The sequence below is a fragment of the Melanostigma gelatinosum genome, assembly GCF_949748355.1.
Source record: "Melanostigma gelatinosum genome assembly, chromosome: 6".
NCBI lineage: Eukaryota > Metazoa > Chordata > Actinopteri > Perciformes > Zoarcidae > Melanostigma > Melanostigma gelatinosum.
In genome coordinates this window covers 17,424,022-17,447,949 of record NC_136639.1, presented here as the reverse complement: position 1 = coordinate 17,447,949, position 23,928 = coordinate 17,424,022, and the positions used below count along the sequence as shown (strand labels likewise).

Sequence of the window (23,928 nt, the reverse complement as noted above, 5' to 3'; positions counted from 1 at the left end):
ATACGTTAGCCTCCTGATTTATCGTATAACTGGTGTGAGCTCAGTGTGCTGAGACGATACCAACTACACAGCGCCGCAGGAATAGACGACGTCGAGCTCAGATGGATATTTGGCGCACGCTGTGATCATTAGGCGCATGGCGGGCGGGGGGGCTCCCCTGAACTCCTAGAGCCATTCATTTCAAAACTATGCATTACCAACATAGTTTGTGTATTGCTTGTTCAAATTACATCACAACACTCTGTGTTTGAAATGGAAAGATGGCGTTACAATCGAGTACAATGGTGCAAACACCATTACTCTGTTGTTAAAGAGGAGTCCTGCTTCGTACGAGCAATCACAAGCTGATCTGTGAAAATATATATTTTTTCCCTCCGTGTTCTTAAAACCCTGTCTCATAGGCACCTTGAGAACTGTGGCAGTGCGTTTGTTGTATCTTGATGGCTGCTAGGGGTCGCGTGGTGGTATAGTGGTCAGAGCTTTTCGCTCACAGCGAGAGGCACGTGGGTTCGATCCCGGGCTGCGTTGAGTTTGCGTGCTCTCCCCATGTCAACGTTGGGTTTTGTCCGGGTTCTCCAGCTTTTTGCGCTTTGTTATTCAACACTATCACCATCTGCAGTATAAAGCAAAGGGAAGAGGAACTGAGATGAGACTTTTTTTTTTGCTTCTCCATCACAGGCTCACTTCTTGTGCAGCGGCAGACCAGTGAGGAAGTAAAGCTCCCGCTTCAGTGCAGTACTTCCTCTCTAGCTCCTCTTTCTGTCAGCCTTTAACGTGGACAGGCTTCACAGTGAGTTAGCCCGCCCCTTTATCACATAGGGATTTTGTATGATGCTGGTTCACCAGGACTGACACCTGGCTGTAAGCCATCACTTGCCAGAGTTTTGTTATTGTTACCCGATTGGTTCGCGGTGTTCTCAATCTACTTTAATCTCCAGCTCATGACTTTGGAGGATGTTTACCTTGTCTTCATGAGCCAGGTCAGAGGGCCATGGCCTGGTCATAATGTCTGTGTGCTGGTATAAGCAGCTAAGCTAAAGCGCGACTGAACTGCTGGCTCATCCGAAAAACGGGAAGTCTCCAAGGTGTTTCTAAAGGACACGAGGCTTGTAACCTGCGGTGTGTTTTGACCTGCACACACAGCTGGAAGTGATCCAGCACGGACAGAACAAAGTATGAACTGCATTCTGTTGTGTGTGCGTGTGTGTCTATCGTTCACTGTGTCATTACTGTAAATGAGTTCTGGCTTCCTCTGTCTCTGGCAGTATTCATTGACACTCTTTATGCATTATGCTGGGACACACCTTTGTATGAGAATTTAAACCGCATCACTGTTTATTCGGAACTTGATCAAATTTACTTTCAAGGAGGCGACACACTCATAAGCCACTTCAATAAAGGGTGTTAATGTAATCTTGTTACACAGCGATCGAAAACAAAGTGCTCCAGCAAGCTCTCACAGAGGCAGCTTCTTCACCGCTACAAGGACTGCGTAGTCACTGTTTGGCTGGAAAATAATGAATACGTGAGTATTTACCGGAACGAATGTCTCCCTGTTAATCTGTGACGTTAACGCTGAGAAGCAGAGAGAGAATATGAGCTCTAATTTCATTATTTTTTAAGAGCTCGCTGATTGTATACAGACTTTTGTAAATGGAGATTGCATGAGGCACAGTGAGTGCTGTAGCCTGACAAGCTCAGGTTTTACTCTCGGAGGCAGTTGATGCAAGTTGATTGTTAATATTGTGAACGTCTCTGAGCCACAGGCCAGGAAATGAAGACTCGTCATAACTTTTCTATCGCGGCGCTTTTGTTTGAGACGATAATCTTCAAATCGGACTCCCACTTTGCTTTTTCTTCTTCTTTTACATGTTATGCTTTCAAACCGCTCAGCAACTGATTTAAGCAGTACATACACACAATGCTTGGGAGCACAGAGTAGTAGGAATGTATCAGAATCAGCACTTTTTTTTGTATTTGAGTTATGAGCACCTCCATAGGAATACTTGTAATAAGTACTGCCTTTTGATGTTCTTCCTCTCTCTGTGTCTGTCGCTCTGCCTCTGGGTCAGTCCTGTCTCTTCATGATTTAGCTGTCAGATAAATGTTAATTGTGATATGTGGCATGTCAAAGAGAAGTCAGCCCTCCAGCTCTCACACCTGCAGTCATCACATGCACGTACAGACTTTCTTTTGATCCTCAGACTGAACTAGAATACACCATCTTTGGGGCATGAGCTCTGTGTGCTGAATTCTGAGCTTTGCTACGGATGCATGTTGTTTTACCTCATCACAAATATAAATAAATAACTGTGTTGTCTGTTTGTTTCGTGGAATATGTCAGATGGCAGGGAGGTTAAGAGTTAAAGATACGGATATACCAGAACTCCACCATCGCGCGGCCTCTTTAATGTGCTCTGTGCTTTCAGAGTTGATAACCACGTTATATCTCAGTCAACAATTTGCCTTTTGAAGTGTCAGGCAGTTAAAGTGCCTTCATCACACACACTTCACAGGGAGAGTCTAGGAGCAGCAATGTAAACAGCACTGTTTTTGTTTACACATGAAATATCCAAAAGATCCTTCACATATGACACCATCAGCTGCAACAGAAGCATCTGCAGCAACAAGGTGTTCTGACTCATTCAGCGTGGGGGAATGTGATCTGTTCATGTGAGACTTCTCACGTTAAACAGTCTGTGCGCTGGCTGAGGCTCCTTTTATTTATATTTTGGAAAATCATTTTATAGGTCAGTGAATTTGAGCTTTCTTGCTTGCTGCCGCATGAGAGAACATATCTCACGTTCAAACTTGAGTTCCAAATGTTTCTTGTGTGTGTGTGTGTGTTCCCTCAGAGTACCCTGCCGCCTCAGCTCCTAAATGGGTGAGTCGGGGTCACGCCGTTCCACACTGGTGTCCCGCCTGCCGATCTTCCGCCGCAGCAGCAGCAAGAGGCAGGAGTCTCTCCCCTCCTCTCCGTCTTCGGGTGGACAGGGCAATGGCGTCCACACCTCTTCGCCCTCCAGCACCAACTCCAGTTCTGGCAGTACCGGGAAACGCCGGAGCCTTTTCCGAGCCCCGTCCCTCAGTTTCTCAGCGAAACGGAACAGCGAGCCGCGTGTCCAGCCCATCAACCTAAACCTCACCCCCCCGCTGACACAGAGCACCGATGCCAATGGGAATAACCAGCAGACGATAACGGCGGCGGCGTCGTCGTCGGCGGGATTCAGTGAAGGCGGCGGACGGCCCAAGTCGCGCCACTCATTTGGGTTCGGCAGCCACAAGCAGAAGAAGATCACGCGCTCTCAGACCGAGGATTTTGAGAAAGTGTCCTCTTCCTCCACAAATAATCGAAATGTATTTATAAACTGCATCAGCGGCTCGGGGGCCAACGAGGGTGACGACTCCGGGTTCCTCGATGACTACAGCGGCGGGGGGAGTAGCAACACTAAGCGGCCGTCACGGAAGAAACAGCTGCTGCCCAAATCTTTCTCAGCTCACCACCGCTTCTCCCGGAACTCCGATCACCACAGACCTCCAGAAGTGAACCTGGAACCCCCGAGCTCCACCAAAATCTCCCCGGCGGCGGGGGGGCTCACCCCAGGGTCGTGGTCAGGAGAGTTGCTTGGTGCCGGAGGTGAAAGCTCACTGCAGTCCCCTATGATATCAGAAGACCGAACCACAGCCATCACCCCGTCAGAGTTCATCCCCATCACGGAGGACTCTGCATCCGAGGCAGATGCCCTGCCAGCTCCCAGCCCCGGGTGTGGTTTAGCCCCAGGATCTGCCTCTGGGCCTGGGCCGGCTATTGACACAGCTCCACCTGAAGCCCCGCCTGCTGCAGAGGCCTTCAGCTTGGCTGTCTCTACCTCCCAGGTAAGTGTGCTTACATTTTAACGAAATGCTAAATGATCTGAACAATAACATCTTTCTGCTTGTAAACATACAAACAGGAATTTATTCGTAAATAGATTGCGACATCAATTCAATAGACAATTCAACCACAGGTGCCCACAGACTATTCATTGTATTTCATGTTTTCTGGTAGAGGAGGGGAACCAACCCCCCCCCCCCCCCATGGTTTCCAGAGAAAAGCCTTCAGTGCTGGTATTGCTCTTTGCTCAATGAAGAAATAATATTGTCTGGTTGTGATCATAGAAGATAAAGAAGAGGGAACTCCAGAAAACAAACCATTTATGTAGTCGAACAACTGCAGAGACAATAATAAGTATATACACACAAATGTTCTTGTATTTCAATGTAATATTGTCAAATGCCATTGACTCATGTTCCGTTTTTACACATTCTCAACAAAACGTCGTCTGTTCAGGTTTTCTTCACTCCAGCCCAGTCCAGCGCTGAGAAACCTTTACTCCCCGACACCAGCACAGCAAACAACACGGACTATGAGACTGCCGTTTCCCTCTCAGAGCCTGAGACAGCTGTCCCCTGCCTACCCCTGCGGGAACAATCGCTGGAAGAGAGGAAGGAAAGAGAGGAAGAGAGAAAGGAAGCCATGGATGAGGTGTCAGCAAAGGAGAGGGTTGAGCTGGTGGAGGAGAGGAAGGCCGGTGTCCACAAAGAGACCGCGAGTGAGAGCGAGGCGTGCGGTGCGGTGCGCAGCGAGGGTTGTCACTCTAATCCAGAGCAATCGGAAAGAAGGGCGAGAAACGTGCGCTCCATTCAAGAGAGAGGAAGTTTCTGTGGCTGCCACGAACCGAGGTCCTCTCATTTGAGGAAACCACATGCAGGTATGAAACGCACACAAACACTTAGATGAGTCACAGATTTACATGCTGAGCCACAGACAGGCAGAAAAACAGGGGCAAGAAAAATAATAACCATAAAAAAGGATTTGTTTTTTTAGCCAAGTGCCACTAATGTTTCTGCTTCCACTGACACGCATGCAGTATATTGCAATTCTTTCTTGCAGGACAATAGTTGAATATTATATGTGATATACTGGTGAATATTTATCTTCCAATTAGCAGGATCTACAGACTGGAATACAGCGATAACACAGCGATAACACTGAAAAAAAATAATAGACGCCATCACACCTCGTCTGCTAGAAAGTTCCCTTTCCGCTGAATGTGCGCCTGACCTCTTTAAGATGGCTTTCGGCCACTTCTGAAAGGACCCACAGCATACAAAACTTACACACAATTTCTCAGTTGTCATTCATTTCAAAACATCAGAGAGGGTCATTTTGACGCAATTTTAGGAGGAACAAGGACACGATGAAAGTTTTAAAGCTACACTTTCTTTCTTGCGACAAATGACTCATTGCTGGCTGCAGATTCTGGACATTGTTCTATCGTAGTGCTGCTGGACTGTGGGGAGGAATCACTGGAGTTGCTCTGGGAAAGGCCAGCCAGGATTTGAAACCATCAGCAGCTAGCATCCCCTGTGGACTGCCCCAGTGATCTATTCTGTTCTCACTGCACATGTTATCCCTTTGACACCATTTAAACTACCTGAACAGTCTAAAGATTCCTGAATTTCTGTTCCAGCCTACTTCCCACAATTACATTTTGATGTTGGATTCAGAACATCATAAAGTACAGATGCAGTCTGTAGTTTTTGGTACGACCTTACTTACAATGTTACGTCTGGAGCAAAGAACCTTCTGATAGCCAGTTATCCTTTGAGCAGCATACCAGAAGTCCGTAAAGAAAGATCTGCAAGAGAAGATACATGTTTTAAACCAATCATACATGTTTTCATATCATCACGTCTGGAGTACTGCAGCTCTATTTCTACCTGTTTAAACTCCCCCTCGGTCACACAGTTGCAATTCATCCAGAACTCAGCTGCCAGATTATTAAGTAAATCTTGGAGGTCCCATCATATCATTCCAGTCTTAGCATCACTGAGCTGGCTGCCCATTATGTTTAATACATTTTAAGATTTTGTTAACTGCCCACAAGGCCATCCGCCATCCGCTGTCTGGCTCCAGATTATACTCAATACGTTTTAATCCCTCACAGCCCAGCAGGCCACTAAAACCAGATGATTGATTTCAACTTCATTGTCATTAAATATTAAAATTGTGCTTGTTTTAGTATCGTCGTATTACCCTATATTTGGCACTTTTATCTGTTTTTTCCTGCTTTTTATTGGCTATCTGCTTTAAATTAGCTCATTAGTTGTTTTTAACGAGGTCACCTCTTCATATTTGCATCTTATTTATTATTTACAGGTTATTTCCTTTACTGAAATTTGCACCGCCATCTGTTTATGTTTGGGCTCAGTGCTGCTTGACTTAAGTGCTCTCATGACCCGCGTTGTTTATTTTGTAAATAACTTTTTGCTCAAGCTTTAAAAGTGCTATATGAATAAAAGTATTATTAGAAGTTTTAAAACAGGGTGAGCTTGTCTGTTGGACTCCACAAAAACAGAATTTGACTGTATATTCATTTTAGCAAACACCGTCACGGGCCTCTTGTTTTTTGTTGAAAAGGACTGAGCCTGGAGTAAAATCGTTGAATACACAAGGAGGCATGGTGACCATCAGGCTTTCTCAATGTTTTGTTTTGCTCAGTGCGAAGCCCAAAAAAGTGCAAATAATCATTATTTTTGTTCTGCAATCTTCTGTTTGTCTGACTGAAGAGTATTGCACTTGAACTCTCACATTCATTCTCTAGTTGTATTGTTATACAGCAAGCTTGGTGTATACAACTTTCTTTTAATTACAAAACGTGCAAAAATAGCATTTTACCAACTGCAATATGGCCGAAGAGCTTCAGAAAGGGAAGACTTGACTCAATGCCCTATAAGTAAGAGCTGTTTTGTCATTACATTTTCATGAAGAAACCTTTTTCCTGCCAGTTGGAAATGTAATAAAAATATGATGACGTCTCAGTTTGTGGAATCACTGTTCGATCAGTTTCACCTTGACTCTTTTGCCTGTTTGACTCGCCTCCTCTCGTTACTCATCCCTTTCCTTCAGCCTCTCTGTGTAGCAGCGTCAGCCCCTATCACGAGGTGATGCGGATGGAAAGACGTCTTCGCTCCTCGTCTGAGGGGGCTGGTGGGCCTCGTATCCATGGAAACCACAAAGATGCCCCGGGCATGGAGGGATGTGGTCTGCTCAAACGCAGAAACAACTCCTCGTCTTCCAAACTGGGAAGTCTGGTAGGTCTTGAGCCGTGTGTGTGTGTGTGATTTTATAAATGAGTTGAAAGCCCCGAGAATATACTCCTGTGAGAGCCTCTGAAGTTCATCATATAACTATAGTTTACATAACAGACGTCAGGTCATGCTCTGTTATCATTACATCACCCTTCAGTATCAACGGTGTGTGTTATGAAACATACAGTATAGTGTGTGTGTGTGTGTGTGTGTGTGTGTTTATGTAACAGCTAACATCCTGGTGAAGATGTTGAGGTAAAGCTTGCAGTTAGCGTGACTCAATAGCTCATTATGTACCACTTCCTCTTTTGTACATCCTTGCATAAGGCAAAGAGAGGCACTTGAACAACATTTAAAAAAATGATATAGAAGAAGATAAAAATCAATTCGTGTAGAAAATAAGATATAATAAAAATACACAAAACATGACCAGATATGTATATAAATACATGGCTGTGCAGTTACAGGGCAGTAATACATGTCCCCAGATTCAATGAAGGAAATACAAATATGTGAAAATATGAGAAAAGTTAAATGTCCAAGACATTATGAGAGAAGGAAAAAACACTATCTCTCTTTTCCAATTGTTTCTTAATTGTGAAATGATTAAACGATGCCTTTTTAGAGGTTTACGGACATGGCACTGAATAGTGTGTGCTGTGAGGTGAGCTGTGGAGCAGAAGCAATGCACTGACTGCATAGTGGTAGTTATAGAGTACATCTGTAGATGTGGAAATTGTGTAAAATCACACACAGATATTTCATATGTCCACAAACTTAAATCTAACTTCACCACCATCTTAGCAGTTTATTTGGGCCGCTGTGCAGACACACTTTAAACTCTGCATGTCCAGGAACTTGTGACCTCCGCACTGGATTACCAAAACCGCCAGTGCATCATTACAGGAAGAGCCCTGGGGATGAAAAGAGCGACTGTAATTAACCACAATTGTAACCAGCTGCTAACACACTCCCGGATAATATACCGTATGATAGGCGATCGTGTCTAATCTCATCCAGGGCCCATGCCTCTGGCACCAAAGGTGTTCCGGCACGCCCTGGGAAAAACCAGGCTCAGTGCACTGTGCCGTACTTTGCAGCTTTGAGCCACAAAAAGAATGTTTTTCACTCCCTTTGACTTCTCTTAAACTCCGTTTGAGACGTTCTTTAAATGCAGCGCTGCAGTGAGAAGTGTCACACGCGTAATGAGGAGCTACAGCGCTGTATTGACTAAACCATAACCAGCTGGCACCTCGAGTCTAAATGTGTCACTCAGTACAAGTACAGTATTCAACAGCTCAAGTTCAGCATAAGAATCTGTAAATAAGTTATACTGCGTGTCTGTTCACATGAATGTGAAAAACACACAATAAGGCATTGAAAGCCATTGAAGGCAAAAGCCCTGAACTCAAGTTCAGTGTGACTGTGTCGGGATAAAGTACTTCTTCAGTCATGTGTAGGATTTAAGCAGTGTGCCCTGTGTGTGTGTTTGTTTTTTTTAGCATTGGCTGTCAAACAGACATTGCACCCGTCTTTGTTGATGCATGCTGCAAATCCACATTTGTTTCTGGGGAAAGGCTGCAGCTACTGTCGTGTATTGGTTGGTTTTCTTCCAACACACACACAAGGAAGCTCTTTCGGAGGAAAGCTATAGTTGAAGTCAATCCTGTTTATTTTGCCAGGTGTCAACAAAGAGATTAAAAAAGGGGCCGGGATATACAAAGCACTTTGCTACGTACTTTACAGACTGCACCCTCTTCTCGGCTCACACTTCCCTAAACGTGGAGTAATCACTTCCTTTCCTTCCTCTGTCCTATGAAGGGCCCTTCGGGGGGCTGAAGTGGTGCAGAAAGCGCATTTCAAATTATGTACCACAACTTCTCCTCTTTCTTTTAGCTTGATACTATTTAGTTGGTGAGCTGAGGGCCCTTAGGGAGCTTATGAAAAAGTCTTGACCGACACACCTGAGACTCCTTTAAAAGGCAAGGCAAGTTTATTTAGACAGCGCATTCCAGCAACAGGGCAATTTAAACGATTTACATAAAACATCAAAAGCATTGAGCCGAAGTGCAAAAGAAACACATCGTAAAAGGACATTAAAATGCAATTAAAGCAGACATTCAATTCCAAGAGGATAGAAAATAAAAACAAGCTATAAGAGGGGTCGCAAATACATGAATAAAAGTTACAGTGCAGTAAAAAAACAACGAATAAAAGGCAGCGGCAAGCAGAAATGTCTTCAGCCTTGATTATAAGTAAATAAATAACTTGGACCAGTGAGGGTATGGATAAAAGGAATAGAATAGTTGGTAATATATACGACGTGGCTGAGGCCTGTGGATCAGTCCAGAGCCAGATACATATCAACAGTATGCTCTGTTGTTGCTGTTTCATTACAGCCCAGACAAAATCGAATAAAGCAAATAAAGATTAGGTTTGCAGAAACAAATAACTAGTTTGTTGAATTCACGGATATAACATCTGTGAAGTAAAAAAAAAAAGCCTGTGTTTGCTTGTTATTGTTATTTGGATATCCCTGTGGGACACTGCAAGATATTTATTTTTACCAGCATATATACGCTGTTAGTCGCTCGTACGTTTGTGAGTGGCAGCTGTGATAATATGTTGGCAGGCAGATGGTGATTCCGTCCAATTTCAGTCGACAAAAAAAAGAATAACTTTACAAGTTCTCGAGAAATCCTTCCTCCTCTCAGACAGAAGCTGAACTGCGAACACACACTTTTATTTGTAGTTTGATCGACATTTACGGTGAAATAGTTCAAACTGTAATGCACTTTCCTTTGACTGCTACTCGTGCTCATCAAGAGTTGCTTTGGCAGCTTGCTGGCTACACAGCGTTGTAGCGGAGGCTGCCTCTTGTTTTTCATATCCTGCAGTCTGATTGCTGCCTTGTAAAAGGCTAGACATCATAAATGACCCTTGTATTAATCATAGCACAGATAACGATTCACGTGTTCTCCCAGACAGAATGTGTGATAAGCATAACAAGTCTGTTGGGTTTTGAAATGAAAAATAATAAAGGATGTTTATATACTCGTGGTGTTGAATGCTCTCTTTGCCCAAAGACATCATGGCAGCCACATACCGGTATATTATACACACAACGAATCAAATTCATTTTAAAATCTTAGGTTCGGTTCAATGTTAGGCTTCTGGTCACACAGTAGAGCTGCAAAAAGGTATCTCAGACTAATGCATAACCATTTGTGGTGTAAAAAAACAGTCTAATTATCATATGAATAAATCATGAATGAATTTTATGGGAATTAAGTGAATTGCTTATCAACAATTACAATAATCATCATGCTGCCAAGAAATCAGTTAAAAAGCACTTATTGTAAGATATGGACTTCATATTAACACCACTTCTGTTATGGGAATACCAGCATGCTCCCGTACGTAAGCGCTCTCATTATAACTGGTTATGTTTCATAAATCATGGTGATTATATCAAGGTAAGTCCGTGGTCATGTCCTAAATGTGTTCATTTTTAAATCATTGAACAGCGTAGAGGCTAATAAAATGGTAAGTGTACCTGGAAAGAATGGAGCTGATAGTCAATTAGGGGCTCATTAGCTACCGGAGAGGAACAAGAGTCTGCAGGACTCCGTCCCCTCGAGGATTGGAAGTGACTACCTCTGCTGTAGAAATGAATGTTTCTTTTAATTCACTGAAACTTCTGATCCTCCGAAGCAATGTGGCTAAAGAGCTCAGAGACAATCCTTTTAATGGCTTTTTGGTTATGTTGGAGCACTCGGGTGTTCATTCAATTTAATTGTAAGATGGTAATGTGCAGTCATAACTTAATCCAATACTTTGTTCTCGTGTTCACTTTTTTTTTTTTACGACGTCTTACGACTTCCTTTTCATGACCAGACGACATATTGCAGAAGTAGGCGATGTAGATATCTCACTCTAATTTATGACTGAAGTCATATTTTCTGCCTCAACAGCCTCAGTCACAGCATCTTCTCATAAAGGTTTTAGACTGTGCAAATGTGATATAAATCTTGAATTTAAGTACGTCTCTAAAATGTACAGCCACAGGGGAATTATGGATTCTGTTGCTAACAAAGTGAACAGTATAAAGCACTGGGATTGTAAAATGTCATTGCCTGTTGAGTTTGTTTTGCTCTGGGATGAGTGCTTATTCTGCATTGATGGGAGGAGATAGTTAGAGTAAAATGCAGGTGATGGAAGGGAGGCAGTCGGGGGGTAAAAATCCGTTTTTCATTCAACAACAGATTTTCAATTTCACAGGACATTCAATCCTTTTGCTCCCTTTGGCGCGTTGTAAACACACCTCGCTGTGAAGCGTCTGCTCAACAGAATCAAAGTTGTTTGTTACTCCGTATATTTTCCATTGCTAGAAGCCATGCTACCTGGCTGCGAAGCAAAATCTCTCTTATCACGATCTGAATGAAATGATCACCTCGGAGTGTGAACAGAAACCAGTGGATTTTAATAACGGAAAGGAACCTCTTGCTTCCTCTCATCCCTGTTATGGATGTCGCTCTGCGAGGCAGTTAAGAGATGGAGCCATCTGTTAAGACCTGAATCTGATATTATCGCTACAAACTCGAGGAGAACGCTCACTCAAATCACATGAGCGAGGTAAAAAGGTGACATCTCTGGGTTGTAAAATCATATTAATACATTTCTATGGTAAGGGGCACATTCAAATGGGTAATTTAGCTTCAAATGAAGTCTGTGTGCAATAGTATCGCACGGTGTGGGTCTTCATTTCTTTTCCGATACCTTTTAGCGATTAGCTTTTATGTCTGAAATGACTACTTCTGTTCAATCGCATGGCACTGAAGAAGCATCCTGGTCTTTTTCCGACGTGAACTGCGCCAATCACCTGGGTGAAAACAGTACAAAGACCACAATGGCTTCATATAGGTATGGCCTTGAAGAACATTGATTTTGTTGTTTGGAAATTCGTTTTTCTAGAGTTCGGCATGTCACGAAGCATCGAGACTCTCGTTCTCAGACGGGAGGAGATCAATACGGAGTGTGGCTCTGAGGTTGTTTATATCCAAACAACAGTGATGAGAGCTGAACAGAGTTGCTTATTGGATTTTCAGATGCATCTGCATCTGCTGATACTCCATGAGACTGTCGCATAATTGTTTTTTTGGCTCCTGATATTTGCTTTCATTTTTGCACAAAAGTTCAGACGGGGTCTTTTAACTTTTAACCAATATTAAGTGCTCTGAAAGCCTTTAGTAAGCCTCCACGACTTAATTTCTGAAAAATATAATTCTCTCAAAGGTTGTTTCAGGTTATAAAATATATTCAAACCCGCTGAAAGAACTACTCATCGTGAATAATTAGTTGTTTTGGCCTTGTGAGGTTGTCCGACTGCTGAGATTTGCAGCATCAGGTCAATTCCATTTACTGCATGAGATCAAGAAAAATAAAATGTGGTGCTCATTTTATTATTACCAATATTTGTCTGGTTTTATATATATATATATATAACTACGATATATACTATATATGTAGTATATACTGTATATGAGACAGAGAGAGAGACGTAATCTGCAGTGGGTTTTCTTTTCATGACCATCAGATGGCAGCATTGACTTTTGAAATACAACTGAACCAAATGAAGCATCGGGCATCATTATAACCTCATATTGATACCAAGAACATGGGAGTGTTTACTGAAAGATGACATGTAAAGATTTTGTGACGGGCATTAAGTCGTCAAATGTGACTTACTACAGTCAAAACTTCTCAACAAATAACAGAACTATAATGTGAATCGGGATACTGTTAATAATTCAGGGCCACCCAGGCTGGAGGGAAGTTTGTAAAACGTGGGTTTTTACAGTGTTCTTGACTTAATATTGCTGGATCTCTGAGAACATTGCTACTGACTTCTGAATTTATTTAAACCTCTATTTGATTTTATTGGAGAAAAGGCACAGTCCACACACTCTCACACATACACACACACACACACACACACACACACACACACACACACACACACACATGCAATTGGACATGTCTAAGTAACGGGTGCTGCATGTCGTCCCCTCTCCTTCCCATTCCTTAATAAAAAATAGCATTGCTAATGTTGATCAAATGTAGTGTTTCCCTGGTTGGGGAATATTTTTTCTGAATTGAGCCACCTGGAATACTTTGATGAGAATACTTTCATGATTCTATCTAATGTTGTCATATCACAGCCCTATTTTAAATGTGTTTTTAATGAAACATATTCATCATATCGACTTGTGTAGACCAACAATTTCAAAGTATTTGATCTCTATTAGGAATACAGCAACTCACCATCATGATCATCGTAATATGGATATAATTATTACTGCTTATCATTTTGTCAGATGTTTGGATTGATTTCTAAATTGTTTATTTTGAGCTTTGGTGTTTTTCTCTTTCTCTGCAGGATGTTTTAAACAACCTGGGCTCATCAGAGCTGGATGAAGATGATCTCATGCTAGACCTGGACCTTTCTGACGATCAGCGACATCGACATGGTAAATTGAATTTTGTCCACTATAAGATCTGCGGCTTTACACGGAAGACTTTCATGGCAAGTGTGTGAAGCGTACCTGAGGAGTTACAGATGATACACCTGCCGCTCACTCTTTCCACACTAAACTGTATCAAGCAACCATCTGTTTGCATCTTCATGTATTGGTACTTACTTTAAAATGACTATAATACTCTAGTGTAAGGTTAAAGTCAAATGCATAATTCAACACGATCCACAGCTGGGTCACATACGGGGTCTGTAAATCATTGTGTAGCTGCTCCTCTGGTTCTTGGAAAGAAACCATTCAAATCAAGGGAGGAAATCTGTCACATAAAAACCTTTTATCTACCAATCCATCTATTCAAGTGAACGTTTGCTCAGATTTGCTCACCCCCCCCCCCCTCTCTCTTATTCACTTTTCCTTTCTTCACCCCCGCTTTGCTTTCTTCTCTCTCCCTTGCTCCCTTTTTCTCTCTCTTTGTCTTTTCCCCCAAGAAGCCACCTCTGCTCCATCACCTTTTAAAACATGAAACCAGCACTCTCCCTGCTTCCTCTAACATGTGCCACGACTTTGATGTAGCTGCCTCATTTACGGCGATTTATCTCCTTTTGTTGTTTTGGTATTTCAGTCACACTCCTCCTGACATTCCTCACGGTTGAAAAGTGACTGTCAGAGGAGGATTGTTCCTTGTGTTGCAGTAACCACAACGCAAGTGAATGTGTGAAGAGGGAAGTGATTGATTGCATTTGCAAGCACTATTCTTATTTAATCATTCCTTGCAGGAGCATGATGGTAATTTAGCACAATTACAAGCTCTTGCAAATACTGTTGGTATTGATTACATTTCAGATTTCTAAGGTTTTCTTCAGAATAGACACAACAAACTGCATCGACTTGAAGAGTTGGTGTTTAGCTGAGTATGAATATAATGACTCATGAGCTTGAAATGTGATTTCATTTCTGTGCTTCTCAGATACAGGGACCACATGTTTGACTGGAAATATGGAGACGGGGTACAGTTACTCTCTTGTAAATGCGCACGCTTTTGACTCTCATCGTGTGTGCGTGAGCACGTCTATAGCGTTGACTCTTATCCAACAGATCACACAGTCAAACTGTATATACATGTGAGGTTATATTCACTGCAGGTCCCAGGTGGACTTGCAGAATATTACAGTTGCAATCAAATAAAGTAAACCGCTCGGCAGCACTGTGGAGTAAAGATGAGAACAGAAGCTCCAGCCCTAATGAACTGAATTTCCTGTGCTTATGGGGGTTGGAGTGCTTTGGTACGGAGGGTGGGTTTGCACTCGCACAACCATACACACTGATTTAAGTCACCTCTTAAGGCACTGGCTGGTGCAGAGCACGAAGAGGCACCATCATTATTACACACACTAACACACACAAGTGTGCATGCTCAAGTCAGTAGACCTCGTGGTTTGCAGACTGTAGCATGAAATTAAAGGTTTGATGAATTGTTCTCATGAAGTCAAGGGACTAAGACTTTGTGCTGGCGATGGGAGAGGAAGGTTCTTCACACACCCAGATATAAAGGGACTGATTTATGTACTCACACACACCTGAACACACTTATTCAGGCAGTATACACAACCAGCAGACAGACCAGATACATGCACACACATACATATGAAGATATACACACACACGGACACATACGACCAGACACACACCCATCCCACACACTCTCATTGGTACTCCTTGTTTTTACTTCTCCCAGGTGGCATGTTGAAGCCTTTATTAAAAAGAAGCAGTTTCACAGCAATTTATGGCCAACAGTGTTCAGCTGCAGGGCTCTGTGTTTCTAATCCGACTGTGACTCATGCCCTGTGGAATCAGACGAGGACAGAAAGAGAGACGACGAGACCTTTTCAAAGACATGAAGAAATGCCAAATCTTTGCTTCATCACCCGTTTTTATTCCAGACTCTTTCACACCGCTCTGTCAAATGTGCCATTTAAAGTGGACTTATGATTCTTTAAAACAACTAATGGTGTTGTCAATGCACAAACCTCATCACTACTGAATTTTAATGAGCTACTTTGTGACATTGGTGGCGTTTTATAGCTCTAATTTAATTTTGGGAGGAGATGTAAGTCGACAGTTATTTATGATGGGTAATCTATGTTGTGGTCCGGGTTAGGTACTTTGGCACATTTTAGCTGTCAACAGAGATTAGAAAGTCAATGTCATATAATGACCGTACGTGTGTTTGGGGTGTGTGCACAGTGTCCAGAGAAGACTCAAGCCAGTCCCTGGCCTCCTGTCTCAACCTGCTCCCCTCCCCCATGGACCCATCAGGAGATCGCATCCCAGGGAGAGAAAACAATCAGAGGTAAATATTCATATGTGTATCAATATGCGGTGTTGTGTGGTCCTCCAATACAGCTTCAGGGAGAATTGGCACAAAATGCAAAAGGACTTTCAGTGTTATTGTCTTCTAATCTAACAAGGCAAATGAAGACAAATAGTTTGTATTTGTGTGTATGTGTGTGTGTGTATACATACAGTATACACAGGATACAATGGTCTGGTACTGGCCAGCATAAAACAGCAATCAATCACATACAATTGGAGCATATGGAAGGCTCAAGAACCTGCTTTCATGCCCACTTGTCCACAGAATTCAATTCAATTCAATTCAATTTATTTTATTTTTGTATAGCCCAAAATCACAAATTACAAATTTGCCTCAGAGGGCTTTACAATATGTACACATTTGACATCCTCTTGTCCCGGGACCCTCACATCAGAACAGGAAAAACTCCCCAAAAAACCCCTTTAGCGGGGAGGAAAGAGGAAGAAACCTGTGGGAGAGCAATAGAGGAGGGATCCCTCTCCCAGGATGGACAGAAGTACACACAAATACGCACAAATACTCCGGGGAAGAAGTAAAGTTAGTAATGAGCATTAATGGGACATCAATGCATACAGACGGAGGTGAAGAAGAGGAGGAGAGAGGTGCTCAGTGTAGGAAGTCCCCCTGTAGTTTTTGCCGATACCAGTTTGTCCATGGGCCGGTCCAAGGCAAGCCAGAGCCAGCCCTAACTATAAGCACTGTCAAAGAGGAAAGTCTTAAGCCTACTCTTAAATGTGGTGAGTGTGTCTGCCCCCCGGACTGAAACGGGAAGCTGGTTCCACAGAAGAGGAGCTTGATAACTGAAGGCTCTGGCTCCCGTCCTACTTTTTAAGACTCTAGGAACCACAAGTAACCCTGAATCACTGGATCGCAGCATTCTAGTAGGGCAGTATGGTACTATAAGCTCTTTAAGATATGATGGAGCCTGACCAATTCGGGCTTTGTAGGTAAGTAAAATGATTTTAAATTCTATTCTAGATTTTACAGGGAGCCAGTGCAGAGAAGCTAATACAGGAGTAATATGATCTCTCCTCTTAGTTCTTGTTTGTACACGAGCTGCAGCATTCTGGATCAGCTGGAGAGATTTAAGAGACTTATTAGAGCAGCCTGAAAATAAGGAATTGCAATAATCTAGTCTAGAGGTAACAAATGCATGAACTAATTTCTCTGCATCGCTTTGAGATAGGATGTGCCTGATTTTTGAAATAATACGTCGGTGAAAAAAGGCAGTCCTAGAAATAAGTTTTATCTGAGAGTTGAAAGACAAATCCTGATCAAAGGTAACTCCAAGATTCTTGACGGTGCTGCTGGATGTCAGCGCAATGCCATCTAGAGAAACTATATCATTAGATAACTGATTTCGGAGGTGTTCTGGGCCGAGTAGAATAACTTCAGTTTTGTCTGAGTTTAACATCAGGAAGTTGCAGGTCATCCAGGTTTTTATGTCCTTAAGACGCGCTTGCAGTTTAGCGAGCTGGTTGGTTTCGTCTGGTTTGATCGATATATATAATTGAGTATCATCTGCATAACAATGAAAGGTTATAGAGTGTTTTCTGATAATATTGCCTAAAGGAAGCATATATAAGGTGAACAAGATTGGTCCAAGCACAGAACCTTGTGGAACTCCATAACTGCCGTTGGTCTTCATCGAGGCTTCATCATTTACATAAACAAACTGAGATCGATCCGATAAATAGGATCCAAACCAGTTCAGTGCGGTTCCTTTGATGCCAATATAATGTTCCAGTCTCTGCAACAGGATGTAGTGGTCTATAGTGTCGAACGCAGCACTAAGGTCTAACAGGACAAGAACAGAGACGAGTCCTTTGTCTGATGCGATTAGAAGGTCATTAGTTATTTTTACCAGAGCTGTCTCTGTGCTATGATGCTTTCTAAATCCTGACTGAAAATCCTCAAATAAACTATTGTTACACAGAAAGTCACACAACTGATTTGCAACTGCTTTCTCAAGGATCTTAGAGAGGAAGGGAAGGTTCGAGATCGGTCTATAGTTGGCCAACACCTCTGGATCCAGAGTGGGCTTCTTAAGAAGAGGTTTAATCACAGCTACTTTAAAGGACTGTGGTACATGACCTGTTACTAAAGACAGGTTGATGATGTCAAATAAAGTTGTGCTAATTAATGGTAGCACTTCTTTAAGCAGCCTAGTCGGTATAGGGTCTAAGAGACAGGTGGAAGGTTTAGACGTAAACATTGTTGAAGTCAGTTTGTCAAGGTCAATGGGAGTAAAGCCATCTAAACATATATCAGGGTTTACAGCTGTTTCTAAGGTTACTCTATTTGTGGAAAGATCGGTCGAGGGCAGGAGATTATTAATGTTCTCTCTAATAATTATAATCTTATCATTAAAGAAGTTGATGAAGTCATTGCTACTGAGGTCTATAGGGATACTCGGCACAACAGAGCTGTGACTCTCTGTCAGCCTGGCTACAGTGCTGAAGAGGAACCTGGGCTTGTTCTTATTTTTCTCTATTAACGATGAGTAATAAGCTGCTCTGGCATTACGGAGGGCCTACTTATATGTCTTAAGACTGTCTCGCCAGAGTAACCGAGATTCTTCCAAGTTAGTGGAACGCCATGTTCTTTCAAGTTTTCGCGATGTTTGCTTTAATTTGCGGGTTTCAGGGTTATACCATGGAGCGAATCTCCTTTGTTTTACCAACTTCTTTTTTAAAGGAGCAATAGAGTCTAGTGTCCTTCTCAGTGAGCTTGTAGCACTGTCGACAAGATGATCAATCTGGGTCGGACTAAAGTTAGCACAGGAGTCCTCCGTCACATCGAAGCATGGTATCGAGTTAAATACAGACGGAATCGCTTCTTTAAATTGAGCTACGGCACCATCAGATAGACATCTAGTGTACTAACTTTTGCTTAACGGTGTACACTCCGTTAGTAAGAATTCAAAGGTGATTAGATAATGGTCCGATAGAAGAGGGTTCTGTGGATAGACTATTAAATCTTCCATGTTAATGCCATAAGTCAGAACCAGGTCGAGAGTGTGGTTAAAACAGTGAGTGGGTTTCTGTACATTCTGACAGAAACCAATCGAATCTAATAATGAAATAAATGCAGTACTGAGGCGATTGTTCTCGACATCCACATGAATATTAAAGTCACCTACAATAATTACTTTATCTGTTTTAAGGACTAGACTTGATAAAAACTGAAAAAATTCCGATAAAAATTCCGAATACGGACCTGGGGCCCGGTACACTATAACAAATATAACTGGCTGTATTGTTTTCCAGGTTGGGTGTGAAAGACTAAGAACCAATCTTTCAAATGAGTTATAGTCTAGTTTAGGTTTAGGGGTTAATAATAGGCTCGAGTCAAAGATGGCTGCTACTCCACCTCCTCGGCCGGCGCCTCGAGGAATGTGAGTATTGATATGACTTGGAGGAGTTGATTCATTTAGGCTGACATATTCATCATTACTCAGCCAGGTTTCAGTAAGACAAAATAAGTCAATATGATTATCTGATATTAGCTCATTTACTAGTAGAGCTTTAGATGACAAATATCTGATATTTAAGAGTCCACATTTAATTATCCTATTTTGTTGTACTGTTGCGGTAGTTTTAACTTGGATTAAGTTATTTTGTTTAACTCCTCGATCGTTTATTTTTGATTTAATTAATTCAAGTGGCCGTGGGGCAGACACAGTCTCTGTGGTTTTGCGTAAGTAACTGCTCTAATGGAAGCTCAGAGGAGTGTGTAAGACTGCAACTCTGCTTCCTGGTCTGATCTCTGGGTTGTCAGAAGCATTTATCCAGAAGCATTTATCCTCTGAACAGTATATCTTCAATACATTGTAGCCACAATATAGCTTATATATATATATATATAGCTAGGAATTGCTGATCTTGAATGTTGCCTGTAAATGCCTAACATGTTTTATGTCTTTCCCTCCATTGGAGATGAAATGGGACTCTATAGCACAGAAAGACAGAGGATAAATAAATAATCTTCAAATGAATATGCAAGCTGTCTTTCTGTTCTCCTCTTTCTCCCAGCAGCTGGTGGCTGTGTGTACCACTGGCATGGGCGGTTCCATATCTGATTTGATTTAGCCAGGAAGCAGGATAGGTCTTGCTGGGCACACAGAGAAATGCATGCACGCCCATGCATTTGCAGGTGCACACATACACACGTATACACAGACACGCCCACAGTGCAGCTTATTGGGTTTTGTGAAGCCAGTGTGTAATACAAGGGTTGTATCACCAGTGGTATTGTCTGATATGTCTGACGAGAAGGAAGATGCTTATACTCTCATTGCTCCTGTCTCTACTCCCTGGTTGTATTTATTTTATTTCTGCTTGTACCCATATGTGTCTGTCTATCCATGTTTTGCCCTAATTTGACTATGAGCTTCTTTGTTTGCAGAGAAAGTGCAGGTCAACTTATGTGAGTGGTTTTTGAAGTAGAGTTTGAAGGATTTACACGACACCATTGAGACACAGGACTCTTTTTTTTCTGAGCTCCTAACACTCTTTGAATATTGCACTGAAAAGAGATACATTTTCTCTGTCTAGACAGAGTCACGCAAGTCAGGAATCAACCTTTTCAACCCATCCAAGGTTTTTGTGGGAGTTCATTGGTTGTTTCATTGATACTGAAGTCACAAATGTCTTTGAAAGTGCTGGAGGAGCAGTCATGTCCAGACATACACGCACACACACACACACACACACACACACACACACACACACACACACACACACACACACACACACACACACACACACACACACACACACACACACCAGTCAGCCAGCCTGTCCCCTTTGATGTACGACAGTTGGATGATTTTGATGGCAACCATTTAATTCTGTCTGTGTGTTTGTGTGTTACTTTGTCAACAGTAATGCTTCAATAACGAAGCTCTGCCAGTAAACGCCATGTGGTAAATATTAGTTTCCATTTCTTTTGAGGGTGCATATAGTCAGTTTGGAGAGGGAGAGACAGACAGAGGGGGGAGATGGAAGGATAGTTCGGGAGGAAAAAAAACAACTGGAAACTTAATGATATGTTGTCCTGTATCTATAAGTGAATAAGAAAGAAATATGGAATCACTATATCCCCCATCACCTCGTGCATGCTGCACAGTGGCTGGTGAGCAGGGATCCGTCACCAGGGGCACAGTACACTCTACAATAGTCTTTTAACATGTAATCAATGACAGCTTGGGATAAAACTAAAAGGGTGAGAATATAGGAAGAGTAGAGTCTGATGTTAAGTGACTTTCTAGGGCTGTAACTAACGGGTTGATAATAATGCATCATTATTGATTAATCTGCTTATTATTTTCAAGATTAATGGTTTTGTCAATGAAATGTGTGAAAATAGAGAGAAATGCCTTTTATGATTTCCCAGAGTCCAGAGTCTTTTCTATCACTCGACTAATTGATTAATTGACTGAACGTTGCAGCTCTACATGTTTCTACTTTTTCAGTAGAAACATGTCGAACACAGTCGAAGACATTTTTTGCATAAATCATAAAGGTTGAATTCCTTTGATCAGAGAGTACTGCAGTGTTGCTTTCTAATGAACGTTTAACACAGCAGCTTCTTCCTGGTGTCCCCCCCCATACATGCATTTTATATGAAATTGCTTACAGCACTAAACGTATGCAGTCATAGGTTATACATTGACAGAATGTAGGTTTTTTTTTTTTGGTATCAGCTCATGTGCTTTGTTACACAAAGCCCTCGTCGGTGCACTTCCTCTCGATAGTGTTGCACCATCTTCACTGCATGACAATGATGAGTGAGCCTCAGTGCCTTTTAGTTGGTGGGAGAGGGGGGGGGGGAGACGTATTAGAAGGTGAATACCGAAGATTGTACGCGTGATATATCTTAATGGCTTGTGTTAAGACATAGACTCGTCCCTCGTCTCTCCTATAGAGACACAGAGGAAATACAATTTTGACAGTTGCAGTACAGCTTGCCTGTTTCTATGGTAACGCCAGTCTGCCTGTTGAGTGTTCCTCTTCCTCTTCCATTCTTCTCTTTTCTTTTCTTCTCTTTTCTTTTCTTTCTCTTTTTCACTGATGGTGATTACTACGCAGTAGACAGGTAATCAATGGAGAGGACATGCAAACACTCAGAGGTGTCCTTCTCTGTCAATGTGCAGTGGACACTGATGAAAGTCTCAACTCCCACATCTCCACTTCTGATTTGAGGATTAATCTGCAGTTGTAACATTCGCAGGCTCATGCATCGGCATAATGACACTAATTAGAAAACAAACAAAACATTTGTGGATGGACAGGTCCCAATTTGACCAGATGAAAACTTAAATGAAGATGACTACTTTAATTAAGTTAATATGTTGTCTCTCCTGTTAATAATCCCGGAAACGAGAATCTCTTTTAACAGAACGTTCAAAGTGTACTACCAAAACACAATGAACACCCTGACACATGGCTCAAGCAATTGAAACAGAATCAGCTGGGTCTTGTCATAGATGGCAAGAGAGAGGGAGACAGTACTCTCATACTTGTTATACTCGCGTCAGTTGGTAGTTAAACAGCGCTGAGCAGCAAAGAGAAGTGTGGAGAAGGTGTCTTGTGATTAAACACCCTCCTGATCCCACCTGACTTAATATAGTCAGCAAAAAAAATACCACGCACGTCCCCTCCCACATCAAGTCACACGCTTACAAACATCCCCTCACATGCACATTTATAAAAATAGACAAGCATCAAGAATCCAGCTGAGCCTTTGGAGAAGAGCTGGGGACAGATAAAATGCACTGCAGCATGATTTCCAGACACATAGACGAACGCAGCATACAGAGGGAGTACGAGGGAGCACAGAGTAGATTCTCCTCCCTCTCGGTTCAATTTGCTGCAATATAATGATGCAGAATGTATTAATACAACAAGTGGGCGACAAAACTCCGTCTTTTATCTTGTAATAATCTGTGGGTTTTGAACTGTTAGACATTATATATCCGGGGCTCAACACTAACTCGAAAACAGAAAATAGGGTTGCCATTTTTAGTCACCTTGTAATTTTTAGTCACCTTGTATTTTGAGTGATTAAGATACTATGCAGTTAAAGGTGCGCTTAATAATTCAAATGTGACATGTGTACATGTCATGTGCGCTGGACATGCTTTGCAGTATCATTTTCCATCCAGCTCAAAGATGCCGAGATGTTTCGCCTCCTAAGACTTCACAAACCCCCCCCCCCCCCCCCCCTTTTTCAGTTGAATCAATTAACTCATTTGTCTGTGTTGGTGAAGGTTTAGTTGCACTCTGCAGCCCACAGTCAAACTACTTTAATTGCTTCACCATTGTCTCTAAAACAGACGTCTCTGCCCATGCGAGTACAAGCACCAATGCACGGGCAGTGTTCTCACTGGTTCTGTGGCTGTAACAACATCACTAATATCACTAATATCACTAATTAAACATTGCCACTGCTGACAACCAACCATTGGAAGCCAATATCTCAAGTGGGGGCCAACTTGCAAACTGGGGCAACCCCTACTGTCGAGCCCTGATATCAAAGGAAGTGTGTTGGTTATTTTTCTATGTTCCTGATCTATTCTTTTTATTTGGAGATGGTGTGTACTAGTTAAGCATCATGCTCCTCCGAAGCCTTCGAGGAAATATGGCAATGTGCTCTCATGCTCATTTTTAATTTTCAGACCGGACATGTTAAAAATCCTGTAGTCATGCATTGCTGTTGTGTAGCTGCTAATTTGTATTACTCAATTGGGTTTATTAAGTGTTCAACACTGGGAGACTAATTAGTGTTGGCTTCCATTTTCCCCCTCCTGTTTTGAGTGGGGACTTGCTGTTCTGATTTGTATCGCAGAGACAAACCTCCGAATGAGAGGAATCACGTCTT

General features: G+C 42.2%; 1 protein-coding gene across 1 annotated transcript in view; it reads left to right on the top strand.

Annotated features, from left to right (window-relative positions):
• Window positions 1-2,880: 2,880 nt before the first annotated feature.
• The window catches only part of ccser1 (coiled-coil serine-rich protein 1), a gene marked incomplete at its 5' end in the record, with an annotated part of 98,643 nt that continues 77,595 nt past the window's right edge, over window positions 2,881-23,928 (top strand). Inside the window, 5 exons of the mRNA XM_079269922.1 lie at window positions 2,881-3,876; window positions 4,331-4,751; window positions 6,953-7,137; window positions 13,574-13,664; window positions 15,915-16,020. Coding sequence (XP_079126048.1) covers window positions 2,881-3,876; window positions 4,331-4,751; window positions 6,953-7,137; window positions 13,574-13,664; window positions 15,915-16,020 — 1,799 coding nt within the window. The remainder of the gene's footprint in view (window positions 3,877-4,330; window positions 4,752-6,952; window positions 7,138-13,573; window positions 13,665-15,914; window positions 16,021-23,928) is intronic.